At 41.3% G+C, this 13,502-nt stretch overlaps 1 protein-coding gene across 1 annotated transcript in view; it reads left to right on the top strand.

Moving 5' to 3' along the window:
• Positions 1-13,502, top strand: part of ASAP1 (ArfGAP with SH3 domain, ankyrin repeat and PH domain 1) — a 349,290-nt gene that overhangs the window by 227,673 nt on the left and 108,115 nt on the right. The window contains exon 5 of the mRNA XM_082858607.1: positions 347-492. Within this exon, the coding sequence (XP_082714733.1) occupies positions 347-492 (146 nt within the window). The remainder of the gene's footprint in view (positions 1-346; positions 493-13,502) is intronic.

Genomic DNA, 13,502 nt, shown 5'->3' with positions numbered 1-13,502 from the left:
TTCCAAGGTTGATTTTTCTAAGGAGAATTTTCTCCTCGTTTCCTGACGATCATAGTTTTTTAATTGCTTGAAAATGTGGTGATAATTTGACCCCTCAATGTTTGGTGAGTCTGTGGATTAGTTGGGATATAAATGAACTCAGTGCTCTGATAGAAAAAGTGGAAACCGCCTTTGATAGAGTGAGTGAGACCACTCAGCGCACTGCTAACCACCTTGTAGACATGTTCAATAAAGAATTGATGGAGTTTCTTTGCTTTCCTTTTGAGAGTTTCTAGTGATCGATGTTCAGAGTAACTTGTCATTGTGGCAAATAGTAGCTCAGACTCCTTTTTCTTCTTCTTTTCAGATCATGTACAAAATGAAGAAAACTATGCACAAGTTCTTGATAAGTTTGGGAGTAATTTTTTAAGTCGAGACAACCCAGATCTTGGCACCGCTTTTGTCAAGTTTTCTACTCTTACAAAGGAACTGTCCACACTGCTGAAAAATCTGGTAAGCCATTTCCTAAAATATATATTTTTTTAATTACAGCCTGATCAAGGTATAGTAAGATCATAAAGAGAACAATATAATAATCTTCTCCCAACACTTGATCCTGAGGGCAAAAAATAAAAATAAAAGTCTTTTTAGTCCTCGGTATGGAGTCACATTTAAGGAAACTGCCACTGTGAAATGCCTAGAGTTTGTACCTCCGGCCCAGCTGATAGCAGGGTAGGTTTTTTGAATCTGAGAGAAACTTGTTAACCTGAATTCTTTTCCACGTTCTCCCATTGTTTTGCTTTTGTGTTTGTTTAGATAAGTTTTAGTAACTCTTGCATTTTAATTAGTTGAAAGAGTAATCAGTTGAAAGTTTGATGATTTTTTTTGTTTCAGACATACATGTCACCCTTCACTTGTGTGAAGACCAGCATGCGTTTTGGTCGCTGATTTACAAATAATTAACCTCTCCCAACTCCCCATATCCTTTTAACACCCTCCCAAGAAAAAAGATTGTAAGATTTGGGGAATCTGTGGTTTCAGAAGTAGATGATGACAAGAAGAATCCCTAAAAATCTGAGACACTGGAGCTGCTGACCTAGGAGCAGACACAGATGGAGGTGGGGGGACCCATTGGGCAGGCAGTGTTGTCTGGGTGTCCCCAAATTGTGCCCACTACCCTCCCTCACCCTCACACTGCGTTCATGTCAAGAAAGGTTCGTTCTGTGTAGCACAGCTACCACACTTGTGTGTGAGTTAATTTAATCAAGTCTCTCTTCCCCTAAGTCCCAAGAGATAGGAGCAGTGGGAGGTTGAAAGATGCCAAAGGAAAAGTATATCATACTTTTGTAGGCGCCTTCCTGAAAGAGAGGAGCTGTTTCCTCCTCTTCCTCTCGCCAGTCTCAGCATTGCATCTTTGCCTCCTTTAAAGATCCAGAACTCAAGCTTAAGATGTCTTGACCCTGGGTCAGTTACTCATATCAAATAGGCGTCTGTGGTCTTACGTGAGACTCGTGTCACAAATCTACTTGGTACAAATGGCTGTCTTCCAGATGTGAATACACCCTATTGGAAAATAAAGACTACCTTTCTATAGTAAATTAACCTGGTTATTTGACCAATTAGAATATTCTTTTTTTTTCTTATCCCACTAGATAAATATATGTATGTGTCTGTCTCCCTGACAATTTAATTCTGTTTGATAGTTTATGCCACTGAATTAGTCTTACACAGTGACAGCTAATCTTAAAGAAAATAAAGGCTGAAAATAGAAATATGTCTTCTTTTCAGAAATTTGAGAAGGGATGGTATTTAACTTAGGGCCTATGTATTCCTACACTTTGGGGTTTATTTGACAAACCCATGATATTTCTGTAAATCTTAGATTATGTGAATCTCTTTGATTCAGATGAGGCCTCCCATTTCTCCTTCCTGTGGGTGCTGCCTGCCTTTTTGTGGGTGGCATTGCTCAGAGGTACTATGGTGGGAAGAAAAGAAGTGAAAGAAGATTCTGACAGTTCGCTTCGGTAATAACTGGTAACCGGCTACTAGTGAGGGAGGACGTTCTGTTTTCCCTGAGATGGGCGTTTTCACAGGAATATCTTGCTAACCTTTAGTTTCCAGGAGACCAAATGTATGTGGCTTAAGTCAGTAGCCATTACTTCCACGTTTCCTGGGCCAGTCCATTTCCACACTTCCCTACCCTGTAGGTTCCTTCCGTGTGTAGGGATTCGTGTGTGGATTTGATGCCGTCCACACGAGTCAGTGGCCATTCAAGCATCAGTCGTTGTCTATGTTTGCTTAGCTCTGTATGGAACTACAGAAACAACTGTAGCTACAGAACTAATAACTACGGAAACAGCTGGTAGTCACTGAACGCTCTGAGGAACCTGGCAGTGTGCTTGTGTGGATTTATCATTTAACAGTTCACAACAGATTCACAATTCACAACAATTCACAACAGCCCTGTGGTGGTTTTACCTTTAACCAGGACGTGCGCACTGAGGCACACTGAGGTTATGTCTGTGACTTGTTCAGGCGCGCTGTCGGTAAGGAGGTGTGAGCCCAGCATTCCGTCGCTGCATCCATCGTCTTTCCCAGCCTACTCTGCACTGCCTGGCACCTCGGCTCTGGTTGTCTTCTTTCCCTAAACATACCCCAAGCTGCAGGCCTCCCCCTTCCAGAAGTCTAAGAAAGAAAGAAAAGAAATCGCTGGAAGATTTCATTCAATTAATTTAAAAAACAAAAACAAAACCATTTTCCCTTAAAAGAAGGTGGTGGCAGGGAGTCCCCTGGTGGCCTAGTTGGTTAGGATTCTGGGCTTTCGCTGCCGAGGCCTGGGTTCAGTCCCTGGTTGGGCACCTGAGATACCGCAAGCCGTGTGGCCCGGCCAAGAAAAGAGAAGGTGGTGGCATTTCCAGTGAGGGAGCAGGTTAGAAGAATCAGTGTGTATTGTAGCTGGTTACTAAGGGAACTCTTCTGATTGAATAAAGTCAGTCCCAGGAGTTCGTAAGACCCGACAACAGCCAGCAGCTTACTGCTTCCCTTTTCATGTTTTGCCAGGAAAGGGAAGAGCAAACCAGGAAGATTCACGGGGTCACGCCCCAGAGCAGAGGGCGGAGAGGAAGCCAATCCCCTCGGGCAGGGAGGGGTTTCTGAGTCAGTTGCAAGCACCTTCAGGCCCCAGATGAGTTTGGGGGAGCACCCCCCTGAGAAGCTGTTTTTCTCAGGAGATTCTTGAAAATCCTATTTTCTTAGGCTAGTGAAGGCTGGAAACATTAAGCAGTAATGGATACAGTTGAAATTTAGAAAGTAAGATTTTAAAAAAGATACCTTGGTATATTTTAGATTTCCTAAATTGTATCCTCATTTGAACCGGCAAATATCCAGATGTCTGTTGTGTTGAGGTCTATGGTCAATCCTGAAAAATGTAATTTTCTAATTAAGATATTGCTCACGATGGGTATTTTAATAGTTTACATTAAAGTATTATTTATTTTCATGGAGGAAAGGGTCGGTTTTGGGGTCAGGTCTAGTGCTCTGCTTTTGACTGACTCTAGGTAGGGAAAACTTTTATTAGTCATGTTACTTTTAAGCAATCAGTATTATAAGTATATTGTGTTTGGGAGTTTCTGAAGGGTTGGTCCTGAAACACATCAGTGTACTAAGTGCCGGTGACTCTCAGTCACCATTTAGATGTTTGTTTTTCTAAACATTCAGTGAGCGTGGAAGGTACGATGATCAAGTGAGAGGTTACATGCAAACTCCCAGGAGCTGCCCAGATGTTGGTGTTAACTTCACATGGACTGAGGCTGGCTTTTTATTAGCCAGCTTCTAACCTCTTGCATCTCTGAGCTTTTTTTTTGGTTGCGCTGGGTCTTAGTTGTGGCAGCCGGGCTCCTTAGTTGTGGCATGTGTGTGGGATCTAGTTCCCTGATGAGGAATTGAACACAGGCCCCCTGCATTGGGAGCGCGGAGTCTTATCCACTGCACCACCAGGAAAGTCCCTAACCTGTAACTAATAGACATCTGAGGACTGCACAGAGGGTCATGCACTGAGCCAGGTTTAAAGAAACTTGCTTTGCTTACTGCCTAGAAAATAGTTTTTATAAAAAGGTCATAATACAGAATGGGAGAGTTCGTGCATTGTAAGTGGTGGGAGGAATATAGGTTTTGGTCGCTATCGGACCTGGACTCCCAGCTCCCAGCTCCCAGCTTTCTAGCCTAAGGCAAATCACTTAACTTCTCTAATGCTAGTTTCCTTATCCGTAAAAAGAAATTATAGTATCTGTTTCTTGGTAGTGGTGGGACTTGATCGAGATCCTGGAAGTAAATCACCAAGCGTAATACCTGACCTATGGAATTTGCTTAACAAATACAAGCTTTTATTATTACTTACATCTTCGTGCTTGATCTTTATGGCAGCCCGCCGTGTAATGGCAGGTATGGATAGTCATATCCCATTTTGCAAATAAGTGCATCAAATCTTCAAAAAATAACATGCCTGGGAAGTAGTGGAATTAGGGCTTGAGCTCAGGTTCCCTGACTGTGGATCACGCTCATGTGGATTCATCAGTGCTGCGTCCACAAATGACAAAAGGCGTGATGTTGCCTCTATAGACTGTGGGTGCTAACGGCCCATCTGACATGGCGACTGGAACCTGTACCAGTAGTCGTCCAACTCCTGTTTCTCTTTAGCTTGCAAAGTACTATCTTCTCTACTTTTTCCTTTGGGTTTCCCTCATTAGTGAATTACATATATTATATTGGAAGAGTGTTAGCCAGTAGTTCTCAAACTTGGGTGTTAGGACCCCAATCTTAAAAATGTTTGAGAACACCAAAGAGTTTGTGTTTATGTGGACTATTTCTATCCATGTTTACCATCTTAGAATTTAAAACTGAGGAATTTTTTAATGTATTAATTCATTTTGTTGCAATATGTTGTTTTGCTTGAAGTAGACAAAAAATTACAGTCTCATACAGGTCTATATATTGGGAAGAGAAAAGTACTTCAAGAGCCTTTTTGGGTAATTATCAATAATTTTATTTGATACTATGTCAAAACGTGATGGTGGTTCCTTAAAAGTTAGTAGCAGTATGAATCTGAAACCGTATAAATTAACTTTAAGGATTTGGAAACTGTCAAGCTCACGGTGACAGAGGTTTTCCAAAATTTTAACTTTTCTCTGAAAGCTCCAGTTTTATCATTAGCAACAAATACTGTCACTTGTTCACCTTGTAGTGATGAGTAATTCATTTTCAAGAAAATGTTTGCCAAATACCCAGGTCTCAGTACCACAGTTGTCAGTCACTCTTTCAAGGAAAAAAGTGGTGTTCCAGTAGAAAACTAACAAAACCAGCCAGTCCAACTTGCAACTTGAAAAACTGCATACATGTGCTCTCTCAAGATAAGCATCTATTTTGGCATGCCTTGGAAGTTCTTTACTTCCTATGCATCGTATTTCATCAAAGAGAATATTAAAAAGATATACTCAAGGGTTGATAGGTAATAAAATCAGTCATTTCTACTGTTTCATGGTGGACATTCTTAAATGAAGATAGCCTTTTATTTTATTTTTTTTTTTTACTGCAAGAGCATGACCATGAGGAAGAGAGTGACTACAGTTTGTGGCAATACCTTGCATCACACTAAGGCACCAGCAGTTTTACCTTCATTATTTTTGCACTATCAGTGCAAGTGTCAAGACAGTGAAAAGGTCAGCTAAAACTTCTTAGTAGTATTATGAAAATACTTTCGACCTTGGGGACTTGAGAACCACTGTCATCAGAAATCAAAGGCTTTGTTATGTCCTTTGACATAAGGACTGAGTGACATAAGGTTAACTTCGCCTAACTTATAAGCATGAATTTCCTCCCTGGAAGAATGGGGGAAAAGTACCTCCCTTCCTACCCTGTTGCTTATGTGAGAATCAGATCCTACGACCCATGTGAGAAACATTATAAACTGCAAATTCCTTGAGCCACGCACAGTGGATTGTTACCATATTAGTAAACTACATTAATATTAATACCACTGTGGCATTAATGGCCACTGCAGGGACTTTATGTATTTTTTTTCTGATTATAAAATGAAACACCTGCCTAGTTGGGAAATTTTAGAATTCAAAGAGAAAAATTGCAGGTTCTCTTTTATATCCTTCTTACCCTGAGAGAGCCTTCATTGATATTTCGGGTTTGTCTTTCTGCTCCTCTTTTTCTGCACTTTTCCCCTCACATAGATGAAATCACATGTCCTAAGCAACTTTGTGTTTCTGTGGATTTCACTTAGTGTCAGCATTAGAGCATATGCACTTTTCCTGGTTGGGACAAAGTTATTCACGAGAAGTTCCAGAGAATGTGACTTTCCAAAGAACCCCCTCTGATAGAGCCCTCATCCCTGGCAGTTCAGCCTCGTCCCTTCCCTGTTGTGAGAGCCAGTGCTGAGATATCTGCTTGCTGTCAGCACCTGGGAATCTAGGTACTGGGGCAGGAATAGGATCGGGGACTTGCCTGTCCAGTGGGAACTACCCAAGTACATACAGGAAGGTCTTTTGTTTCTTTCTTTCGTGTTCTTTCTACCACTGTGGGCTTCTGACGTCTCAAAGTAAAAATAAGAAGTTCCATAAAACAGTGACTTTTAACAGGATAACTTTGCCATTTATGTATTTTTCTGAGTTAAGACTAAATCATCCAAAATTACAGAGATAGAGAACAGGGGTTGGAGGCAGGGGCAAGGGTGTTAACTATAAAGGAAGAACCCAAGGGAGTTCCTTTGTGTTGACGGAACAGTTCTCTGTCTTGACTGTGGTATAGCTGTACCATATCTATACATGTGGTAAAATGTCATAGAAATATACACAGAGACGCACCAAAAATAAGTGCGTGCAAGAGCTGGTGAAATTCAAGTAAGGCCTGGAGCCTGGTTGATCATCTTGTGCCAGTGTTGATTTCCGGGTTTTGATAATGTGGTTTATAGCACACGAAACATATTACTCTTGAGAGAAGTGGGTCGATGGGTACAAGGAAGCTCTCTGTACTATTTCTGCAACTTTTTGTGAGTCTATAATTTTTTTTAATAATAAGGTTAATAAAAATAAATTATCAGATTCTAGTCAGGGAGAGAAAGTTGGAAAAAGTCTTTAATAATATAGCTATTGTTATATAACAGTTTCAGAATATAACAAATGCACAGACCAAAAACCAAACTCTCACCTCTACTATTCCTTTAGACCACTTCCTACTTCCTCTTAACTGTTGCAGGTTTTCTAAACCAGTCTTTCTGTGTCTTTTGAATTTTTACCTCTAGTTAAAGACCTCTGTGTGGTCACTATTCTCAAAAGGTGATTAGCTGTTTCCTCCCAGAAGTGAATCCGTTCATCATGTTTGAATATGTCTGGGGAATGCTGCCTTTTAGTGGTGAGAGGCCAGAGAAATGTGGACGTGATCTATTTTGCTGATGTTTTTAATATGTTTCTGGCAAGGTTTTAAGCGTGTGGGCTTTTCTGTGGAGTATCTTTTGTAGGTTTAGTTCATAATCTGCTTAGTAGATAGTAGCATTTTAAAAAAATGTTAGAAATATTTCTTTAGTTGAGGTACCAGTCTCTCTGGACTCGTCCTTCCTTCAGTTCAAAGATGCCTTCGTAATCAGGCAGCTCCAGACACAGCAAATGATTTGTTGTTGCTGGAGCATCGGCTGTTTCTTGCTTCCGTGCCATTATACATTTGGTTCCTTCTGCTTACAAATGCCCTTTAGTTAATGTATTAATGATTAAGCCTTCCTTGTAAGAAAAGAAAAAAAAGAAGAAAAACAGGGTGATCTTGAATTTTAGCTGTTTCTAAATATTTTTATTTGATTAAATATATAGTACCAAAATTATGTTCAGTCTTTTTTTTCTTTTTCCTTTTTGTTAACTATTACAAGGAAAGCAGTAAAGTCATTACTTGCTAAACAGTGCTGGGTCTGCTCTACACCCCAGTGTCAAGCCATCATCCTGTGATCCTGACGAAGAAGTTAGGGAGTCAGCAGAGCATTGCATCCATTTAATTATCAAACCACAAAAATGGGACGGGAAAGGAGTAGATTGAAATAGATTCTCAGTGGGCACAGGAAAACCGTTTAAACCATACCCTAAGAGCCTCAATGTGGCAGCAGTTTTAGAAATATATGTGAAAGCTGTTTTGAAATAGTAGGTGCCCAGGAGGATTCCAGTCCAGCCGGGACTCTCTGTGCCTCTGCTTCCTTCTCTTCCCTAGGCCTTTGGACAATGCTGTAGCTTGCGTAAGAGCCTGCACCTCCTCTAGCAGTTAGAGGGCAGATATTGCTTCAGAGCTGTTTCAGCAAAGCCGAGATTTCTCCAGCTGCGTAGCATTTCCTGTTTGCAGTCTCTGACTGCAGGCTATTGTGGTTTGAGTTAAGGATTGTTTTTTAATTTTTCTTCTTTTTCTCCCCTTCAAATGAGAATGGTTGGAAATGTGCAGATTGGCCTTAGGTTTGTAGCAAACAGATTATTTCTCCAGTTCTTCTTTGAAACGTGGAAAAGTGCTGAAAGCCTGGGTCTCCTCAGTAGTAAACTGGTAGCCCCTGGGTGCTCTGGGTTATATGATACATTTTTAAAACCTCATCATTTTGCAGAATGGTAATCCGTAATTGGAAGGTTTCACCTTTTGATCTGCCAGCCATCCCCTTATGTCCTGACATGCTTCATTGCCAATTAGTAGTGTAGAACATTTCATGAAATGAGGTCTGTCCATATGAATGGGAGGATGGGTAAGAAGAAGGCTTTCTTTTTCCTTTCTGTTATAAAAGTTGTATGTGTTTACTAGAAAAAATTCAGAAATTTTAAATAAAGATCATTACATAATTCTAACTTCTGTGAATACTAATATTATAGTTTGTCCTTTGAAACAGTTTCATAGATTTATACACAGAGATACTGATAATTTATACACTAACACACACACGTGTGTGTGTGTAACATCCAACTCCACAGTCTCTTATCCAGAACCCTTGGGGTTAGATGTTTTTCAAAATCCAGAACTTTATAGATTCCAGAAGGTTGACAGGGTGCATATGCCATATATTATGCAATGCCCCCTAGTGACTTCTCAGGTGAATAGTTACATGAAGTGGGATAAGTGAGGAGTCCCACCTCAATTCAAGTCCAAGCTAACCACCAAGTGAATTCAGGTCAGGTCAGGTTTTGCTACCAAATCAGTTTTGTTTTTTTAAACAAGCTTGTGTTATACATATATTTTGAAGACTTGTTTTTATTTATTTATTTTAACATCTTTATTGGAGTATAATTGCTTTACAATGGTGTGTTAGTTTCTGCTTTATAACAAAGTGAATCAGCTATACATATAGATATATATCCCCATCTCTCTTCCCTCTTGCGTCTCTCTCCCTCCCACCCTTCCTATCCCACCCCTCTAGGTGGTCACAAAGCACCGAGCTGATCTCCCTGTGCTATGCGGCTGCTTCCTACTAGCTATCTACCTTACGTTTGGTAGTGTATATATGCATGACTTAGTTATTTTATAACTGGAAGTTTGTATCTTTAACCCCCTTCCCCCATTTTGCCCACCCCCTATCCGCAAGCTCTGGCAACCACCAATATCTTCTCCGTATCTATGAGTTTGCTGGTTTTAATTTTTTTAGATTCCACATGTAAGTGGGATCATATGGTATTTGTCTTTCTCTGTCTGACTTCTCACTTAGCATAATGCCTTCAAGATCTACCCATGTTGTTGCAAATGGAAAGATTTCCTTTTTTGTGTGTGCTGAATAATATTCCACTATCTGTCTATCTACCACATTTTCTTTATCCATTGATCCACTGATGGACACTTAGGTTGCTTCCATGTCTTGGCTATTATATATAATTCTGCAGTGAACGTGGCCGTGCGTATGTCTTTTCCAGTTAGTGTTCTGTTTTGTTTTGTTTTGTTTTTTAACATCTCTATTGGAGTATAATTGCTTTACATGCAGGCTTGTTTATAAAGCTTGTTAGCTCTCCATGACCATACAAATAAAATTGCAGAACCACTTTAACAGGCTACATAGTATTTCACTGTATAACTAAACCATAATTCCCTTATAGGATTTGAATTGTACATTCATTAGTACAGATGTACCTTGTCTTAAATACATTCAATATACAGAAATCCTGGTATCCCCAGGCCAAATTTTAACATGTTTTGTTTTTCCTTTTTTTTTTCTTCTTTTAAGGATTTACATTAGAAGTGTTTTAAATAGGAAGTTCAAATAATGCATTTGTAATAGGATTGATTTTCATCTTGTGAGTTTTACTTGCAGTGAATAACACTTTTCATTTAAAATGTGTGTGATTGTGGTTATGTGGCTGTCAGGTGTTAACTCCACTTGAAACAGACTCACAGAACAGCATTTTGATGCTTGAAAGACTTAACGTTTTTAGAGCTGTGGCTCTGTGAGAGAAGACGGAAGGAAAAGGAGGAGAAGAGGAAAGGGGGAGAAAGAAATTAGCGCTTGTTGGAGGAGGGAGTCTTACTAGCCAGAGGAGAGGACTAAGTGTGGAGGAGGGAGTCTCTGGTTGGTGCTGGCTGCTTTAGGATGCCCCTAACAGTTGCTTATCAGTATCTCTTTTAAACAAAAATGGACCTGATCTTATCCTCAGAGCCTTCAGGCAGGTAAAGTTTTCATAATTTTTATGGTTAATGTTTACTATACAAATAATAATGACATTGAGTGTTTTGTGGTGTGCCTGCTACATGCTGGGCGCTGTTTTAATCGCTTTGCTTGTTGTATTAGCTAGGATAGGCGAGGATGTGCTGCAGTAATAAATTAACCCCCACGTCTCCATGGCTTAACATAGTAAAGGTTTATTTCCTCCTCCTGTCCCGTGTCTATGGAGGGGGTCTGCTCTGTAGTAACAGTGTGATTCAGAGACCGAGGCAGAGGGAGGCTCCTCTGTCTCAGCAAGGTTGGCTGTGCAGAGGACGAGAGGAACTGTAGAATCAGATGAAGACGTGTTGCAGCTTTCCCTGATAGATTAGTTCTTTGGTTTAAACTGTGTTCCTGGCCCCATTTGCAGGGGCCCAGGAGGTGGAAGGGAACAAATGGAGTATTTGGTGAGCAGTACTGTTTCTGCCTTATCTATATATAGCCTCCTTCACTGCTCACATCAGCCCTACCAGATACCAGCCATAGTTATCCCTGTTCAGCAGCTGAGAAAATCAAGTCGCAGGGTGCTCAGTGGATACTGGAGCCAGCATGCAAACCCGGGCAGTTCACTCCACAGTCCATGCTTTCAAGCAGTGCCCTGGACTGCCTGCCTCTCAAAGGATGTGGACCTCCTTTTATGGTTATAACATAAAGTTTACTTTTAACTTATTTAAGTAAAAAGTATAGATTTAAAGAACGGCAAGTGGGACTTCCCTGGTGGCTCAGTGGTTAAGAATCCACCTGCCAATGCAGGGGACATGGGTTCAATAACCTGGTCCGGGAAGATCCCACATGTCACGGAGCAGCTAAGACCACGCGCCACAACTACTGAGCCCACGAGCCACACAACTACTAGAGGAACCACCACGATGAGAAGCCCGTGCACTGCGACGAAGAGTAGCCCCCGCTCACTGCAACTAGAGAAAGCCTGCATGCAGCAACGAAGACCCAACGCAGCCATAGACAGATAGATAGATAGATGTCCATAAAAATATTTTAAAAAGTTAAAACAAAAATAAAGAACGGCAAGCAAAACAGTAGCACGGATATTGCAAGAGTAAGGCAAGCACTGTTTTGAGGTAATCAACAGCCCAGAAGCCTCCAGAGCTCCTTCTCCAGGCCCACATCTGGAGGTACTTTGTGAAAAGCAAATGCAGGTGTTTTCCTTGGCTCAGAGAATTCTGCCAAACTCAGCGTCACTCTCGCTGCTTTGCCCCTTTCCACTCTTGATTTCCTGTTGCCGTCCCGGGCAAGGCCTCCCTCCTCTCTGGATTCTGCCTTTCCACCTCCCTGCTTCACATTACATGTCGGGTCTTGAGCTGGTTTGGATTCCTCTGCAGAACGTTGCCTCTGATCTCTCCTCACCTCCACTTTCTGTTGCCCTCAGACAAGGCCACTCCCTCCAGCCTAGACTCATGGGCAGAGGCACTACAACCCAGCCTGCCTGCTCCTGGGCTGATGGATGTCAGCCAGTGCCAGAGAGCACGGATGAGTGAGGGAGTGTGGCTGGGTTTCAGGCTCCACGTGTACCTGCCAGGTGGGTGCTTTGAGCCGTGTATACCCCGTGCACCTGTGGTCAGTGGCCAGGCTGCACCCGGTGTGTCCGCTCCCTCTTGCCTGGGAGTGGGCGCATCAGAGTGTGAAACACCTTTCCCTAAGTTTTCCTTGAAACACAAATCCCATGCCTTGTTCTTTGACAAGAGTTCTGGATCGAGAAGCACTACGTAATACCCTTGGGGATTTACAGTGCACATTTGTATATCGAAGGCTTAGAGACATCCTGCAATGAAAGAGACCTGTCCAATTCAATGTTTTCCTAACTTACTTAACCACAGACTTTCCTGTTGTATAAGAAACATTAACTTCCCATGAACCCACTTGGAGAAATGCTCATTTAGATGTCTTGCTGGATCAGGGGATCCATTTCATCTGTTGTATTTATTTGTTTGAATTTTCTTTCCCATTTCACGTCAACTCTTCTAGAATTTATTTCTTACTTACATTTTAGTATATGATTTCTGAGTATATTAAGCCTCTTTATTTATACTTTACCTCTCTATTTTAGATGATACCCCTGCCTGTGGTACCTTCAGGTTTAAACCTGAAGAAGCGGCCTACTGATGCCATCTGGAACTAGCAGCTTACTATATCTTCCACTAAAAGTGAATGGCCCTCTTATTGACTTATTGCCCAGCCGTGTTAAGAAATTGGAAGTTCAGAGAGCTGGTGGACATACCATGACTTTGAAGTCAGTTACAGCTGAGTTCAGATCTCTTCTCTACTCTTTCCCAAGCTAGGTCACCAGAGGCAGATTCATTCATTCACTCCCTCCCTCATTTATTCATCCAGAAAGCAAGGATACCGAGAAAGCCTTCCCAGAAGAGAGACCCTTGACCTGAACCACAAATAATTAATAGATATTTTGTGAAACTGCTCTCTTGGGCTTGGAGAGGCTCTTTTCTTTAAATAGAAACATTACACAACATCAAGCATTGGTTGATACACCTGATATTTAGAGAGTGAGGTGAAATCAGTATTTTCAAAAAGAAAGAAAAGAAAAGACTTTCTAAAATTGTGGCCTTGACTCAGCCAGGATTTACCAAGTGTCTGCTCTGTTCCAGGCTCTGTGCTAAGCTTGCCTGTCACCTTCTGTTTCAGAGATTGCTTATAGTATTCTAGTAGTTTACACTAAGACGCTACTTCGTTCTATAGGGAAATATGGACGTGGGTATAGGACCAGATTTTTAAAACGTCCTGCTTTTTCTTTCCCTCAAGTAGAGAAAACTTTGATTTGGTTATCCTAGCAGCATCACACGTGTAAGAA

This window comes from Leucopleurus acutus, assembly GCF_964270905.1.
Source record: "Leucopleurus acutus genome assembly, chromosome: 17".
NCBI classification, from domain to species: Eukaryota; Metazoa; Chordata; class Mammalia; order Artiodactyla; family Delphinidae; genus Leucopleurus; species Leucopleurus acutus.
The sequence above is the reverse complement of the archived record's forward strand: the minus strand, read 5'-3'. Positions and strand labels throughout refer to the sequence as shown.